At 40.9% G+C, this 5,566-nt stretch overlaps 1 protein-coding gene across 2 annotated transcripts in view; it reads right to left on the reverse strand.

Moving 5' to 3' along the window:
- Positions 1-1,271: 1,271 nt before the first annotated feature.
- The window catches only part of CDX2 (caudal type homeobox 2), a 12,168-nt gene continuing 7,873 nt past the window's right edge, over positions 1,272-5,566 (reverse strand). For both annotated transcript variants that reach the window (XM_075262946.1, XM_075262945.1), the window contains exon 3: positions 1,272-3,970. In XM_075262946.1, the coding sequence (XP_075119047.1) occupies positions 3,791-3,970 (180 nt within the window). In that variant the 3' untranslated portion in view covers positions 1,272-3,790. The remainder of the gene's footprint in view (positions 3,971-5,566) is intronic.

Below are 5,566 nucleotides of genomic sequence, written 5' to 3' on the forward strand. Positions count from 1 at the left end.
GATTGGGCATGTTGGATTTTAATCAGCTCCATCCTTTGTTCCTGTGGGAGATAATCCAGTGCTAGAGGTGAGTAGCAGAAGCTAATTCGTATATCTCTACCCCAAGCATATACAGTTAACACTTGTCTTGGATGTATAGGTACCCTAAGACCACTAGCTGCAGATGGAGCCTCCCCTTTTCCTGACTGAAGGAGGACCCCAAAGACCCTAGACTCCATCCCATCACTAAGCCTCACTCCTCCGCTGTCTATCTGACTCAAATAGAAAAGATCAGAAGGAAATCAAGTTTCTCCAAGACTATCTAGAACATACAGAACATCTTGCCCACTAAGAGGGTGGACTATTTTATCTTGTCATTTCTTAGGCCTGGTTCACATCTGCATTTGGGTTTTGATTAAGGTAGTTTGCTTGGGGAACCCCCGAACAGAAACCTATACACATTAAAAAGCGGTTACCTTCAGGATACCTACAGACCGCATAGACTATAATGGGGTCCATGTGGTTTCCGCACGAGACGTGGAGAGAAAAGTGCTGCTTGCAGGACTTTTCTCTCCCAATGTTTCGTGCAGAAACCAAGCGGAAACCACACGGACCCCATTGTAATCTATGGGGTCCGCAGGTAACCGCTTTTTAATGCATATAGGTTTCCGTCGGGGGAGTCCCCAAGTGGACTTCCAGAATGGAAACCCCAATACAGATGTAAATAGGACCTCAGTTTAGCATTTCTTCAAGAACTTCGGAAATGTTATCATCAGTAATATAGTAAGGAGTGGACAAGTCACTGCTTGCTACAAGATCAACACACTCCTTTCCTTCTGCTTTCATTTCAAGAACAATTGGCCCATGTGTAAAAGGCCTAAGGGACCGGAGGTAATGAATTTATTGTCTTTTCAGAAACCTAAGCTTGGGTGGAGAGGAAGGAACCCATATATTGTCTTCATATATGTGCCCTTTGCAGACTCTTCCAACCATTTAATCAAATTCAAGAGTAGATAAAACTTTCAATTAAAAACAGTGCCACACCTGTCTATAGGTTGTATATGGTAGTACACCCTGACCCCTTTTATTTCAGGGGATCTGTCACAGTACCAGGCCACACTCCATGGACAAGTGTGGTGCTGTTTCTCGTAGTAACTCACCAAGTTTTTCAACTTACACACCTAGGAAATTTTTATCACCAGAATAAAGTGAAGATCAGAAGTTGCTTCGGTTGTTAATTTAGCCATGAAAACAGAGGTCGCTTATCAGAAAAATGTTTTTATTCCATCATCTTCCCTGAAATAGCTTCAAATAATTTAAAATACAAAAAGTTGTATAATTAAATTCAAGTTAACAAATAGCAGGGACAAAACACATCACAAAATGTATCAGTAGGGTCGGTATCAGCAAGAAATGCAGCAGGATCTTTCCTTGTCGGTAGCATAAAAGGTAAGAAAAAAATTGCATTATTTATGAATTAAAAAATTGAAAAAAATAAAAAATATGAATGATTTACAGTGTGAAATAGATATAGGGAATGGTTTGTGTGCTGGTGGAGGTTGTGATAGGAAAAGCTGTAGAATGTGCAACATAAAGTGGGGTGTTAAGGTAATGGGGTCTAGTTTAAAGAAAAAATGTCTGCTTTCTTCCAAAAACAGCACCACACTTGTCTATTGATTGTCTACTTGCACTGGCTCCTGCAAGTTAAATGAACAATAAACTTAGAAATGAAAAAATCTAGAAGAATTAAAGCTGCCCTCACTGTTTGTCAGTCTGATCCACAAACTAGAAACCTTACAGAGAACACAAGGGTTAAGTTTCCTGTTGATCGGTTCCAGCCAGTTGTCTTACACCCTCTCATAAATCTGTAAGGAGAAGTCACGTGGCTGAGCCGCTGAGACACATAAAGATTTCCTTATAGATTTATCAATCTTATTTGTAATATGATAGAAGATGGGATTGAGGAAAAGAGCAAATTAAGTTAAGAAGGGATGTGATTTTTTTTTTACATTTTTTGTGTATTTTCTGTGTTTGGTGTTCCTTTAAGACCGTCCCTTTATGTCAATTGCAATCACTGCTATTGTGGTCATCATATGATTTACTCCCACCATACTACAATGATTCCAGAATATAGATCCCTCATCCCCATACAGTACTTGGAATCATGGAAATTAAATAAGAACATCTGTCCTACCCCAAAAAAAGGAAATATAGACGCCCTCACTGTTTGTCGGGCTGCAACACTTTCTGTATGATCCACAAACTAGAAATCATAGGGCGAAAGCAAGAGTTACATTCCTGCTGATCTGCTCCAGCCAGTTGTCTAACAACGTCTGGTAGGATTTTGATATGAATGACACAGCTGAACTGCTGAGACACATAAAGATTTCTGCATAGATTTATCAATTTCAGTTTAATATTCCAGAACATAGGATTGAAGGAAAGGAGATTAAGTTAAGACAGGAAGACATATTCTTTAAAATTCCTTTTGTGTATTTGCTATGTTTAGTATTCCTTTAAGACCACAACTTTATGTCAATTCTGGTCATCATACTAAAAAGATTCTAGATAATTATAGATCCTTCATCCCTGGGGATAAAACAACCCTAAAGAAGAAATATAGCTGCCCTCACTGTTTGTCAGCACTTTCTGCATGATCCGCAAACTAGAAATCATACAGGGAAGGCACAAGTTAAGATTCCTACTAATCTGCTCCAGCCATTCGTCTTACAAACTAAGATTTCTGCTGATCTGCTCCAGCTAGTCGTCTTACAAACTAAGATTTCTGCTGATCTGCTCCAGCCAATCGTCTTACAACCTAAGATTCCCACTGATCTGTTCCAGCCAGTCGTCTTACATTCTAAGGTTCCGCTGATCTGCTCCAGCCAGTCACCTTACAATCTAAGATTCCCACTGATCTGCTCCAGCCAGTCATCTTACAACCTAAGATTCCCGCTGATCTGCTACAGAAAGTCGCCTTACAACCTAAGATTCCGCTGATCTGCTCCAGCCAGTCACCTTACAATCTAAGATTCCCGCTGATCTGCTACAGCCAGTCGTCTTACAACCTATCATAGGATTGTGAGGAGGGTGACATGGCTGAACTGTTGAGACACATAAAGATTTCTTTATAGATTTATCTATTTTAATTATAAAACGAGGCAAAATAGGACCAAAGGAAAGAGGATCGAAAGTTACAAAATTCAGAATCAGTGGTCACAAAATTTACCACCGACATACCAGAAAGATTCCAAACAGTTATCCCTTATCCCAGACCTGTAAATCCGTTTTTTTTTATTATTTTCCCCATACAGTATTCGGAATCATGGGGATTAAATAAGAACACCCGTCCATGTATAACGAACGTCCTGAGCAATCCTGTAGTAAACTTTTTCCTTCTTCCAGTGAAATGTATTATATCGCTCCATGACTTTTAGTAAACAAATCGTCCCTGAGAAGAGTCAAACGAAAGTCTTTTTTAATTATTATCTTTTACACAATATATTAAAATTAACCTTATAATTTCACGACAGTATCCCAAACCTTCATAGTCTGAATGATTCCTAAAAGAAGTTTCTGGGGGAGATAGTGGGTTCTCGGGCCATGCACACAGTGCTCCTTTAGTCTCCCATGAGGGTGCCCTAAACATCCACATAGTGGTCCTGTAGTCTCCCATGAGGGTGCCCTAAAATCAGAGTCCATCCTCCACAGCGCCACCTATAAGTTCTTAATTTTCTAGGCAAAGGCTTAGCACATCCAGGGAGGTGAGTGATGGGCTTTGGCTTCATAGTAAAAAAGTAATGTGTCCATTTCAGGGAGCAACTGCATTTGACAGTGTGCCCACAGTAGTGCCAGATAGGGGCATCATGTGATTCAAAGAGGGTGCTGGGCTAAGAGGGTCTTGATCATTCTGCCCATTCTGAGTTTGCTGAATCCGTTTCTTGTTGATTTTTCTTTCTTTGGCTCTTCTGTTTTGGAACCAGATCTTCACCTGCAAATCAGACACATATTAGATGAGCTCCATGTACGGTGTATGTGGTATAATACTGCCCAACCCTGTCCTCACCCCTACTATTATCACATGCAACCACTACAGACCCCTATCCACACATTAAAAAGTTGCAAAAATTTTATGCAAGCTCACACCACTTCTAACTTTGCATCAGTAAACCGTAGCAAAATTCCCCTAGAATATTGCAGAAAATGTATTAACCAGCACAAGACAAATGTGTAGCAATGCACCCGCTAGTAAAAAATAAACCAAGTCAGAAGAGTGGAAAAAAAAAACATGACCCCATGATAGATCAGTCCCTATGGATGTAAATGGCCTGATGCATAACGGAATACAAAATTGAGGCTAAGGCCCCACAAAGCATCCCAGAGCAAAAAAAGCACTGTGGTAAAAAACGCGGTGGAAACGCGTCACAGTTTTTCCTGCAGCACTTTGCACAGAAAGTCCTCTGTGGACTTGCTGCCACCATTTCCGTAGGTATAATTGACATGCTTTAATCTCCATAACTGCAATGATTTTGGAAATCGCAGCATGTCCGCTGCGCATATTATACTGCAAAGTGGCGATGAGATTCACTAGAACTTTGCTGTGTGGATCAGAATGGGTTGTCACTTGACACAAAAATTTCTCCACATTGACAACCCCTTTAAGAATCAGTGAAGGTTGCTATCTAGGTGCAAAGGCCAGTTTGTGTAAACTACTTGTCCATTCTAGCTTTCATACCTGCATAAAGGAATATAGCAATGCCTGCAGTAATACAGTGTTATGTTACCATACACATTAGATAGATTGGATACTCTAGACTGTGACAGAATCCAAAGGCCAAGTACATTCTAAGGTGTGTGGGGTCCAAACAGATTGACTCCAGCAGCAGAAGAGTTAAACGCGGCCAACCATTTGTTCTGCCAGAAGTGCAGAAAAGTGTCAGAAGTGATGGCCACCTATCGAGTTCATGAACACAGACGGCCAGCCCGGCCAAGCATGCATGTTAGGATCACTTTCACATGGCACTGGTCACTATTAGTAAGCCAAAACCAATGGAAGATCCAAAACATGGAAATTATATTTCATTATATTTTATCTTTGTGTAGGTTGCACTACTTGTTTGTTTCGGGGTATGTTCACACTACCTGTACAAATCCATTGTACTGATCTGTCAGAACATTCAAGTTGCATAATACAGCAGAAGACTTTCCATCGACTTCTATGTTAAAGTAAGTCAGTTTAGGCCCAATTCACATCTGCGTTCAGTATTCCATTTCCACTAGGGGGCCCCCCTCGAACGGAAACCTATAAAAAGCGGTTAACTAAGAAATCACACGAACCCCATAGACTATAATGGAATCCGTGTGGTTTCCGCGCGGTGTCCGCACGAATCATGCGGAGAGTACAGACCTGCAAACAGCACTTTTCTCTCTGCATAATTCGTGTGGACACCGCGCAGAAAACACACGGACTCCATTATAGTCTATGTGGTCTGTGCGGTTTCTTAGCGCATTGCTTTTTAATACCTATAGGTACCTATAGCGCACTCCCTGAACGGAACGCAGATGTGAACCAGGCCTTAGCAGATCC

This window comes from Leptodactylus fuscus, chromosome 2 (genome assembly GCF_031893055.1).
Source record: "Leptodactylus fuscus isolate aLepFus1 chromosome 2, aLepFus1.hap2, whole genome shotgun sequence".
NCBI lineage: Eukaryota > Metazoa > Chordata > Amphibia > Anura > Leptodactylidae > Leptodactylus > Leptodactylus fuscus.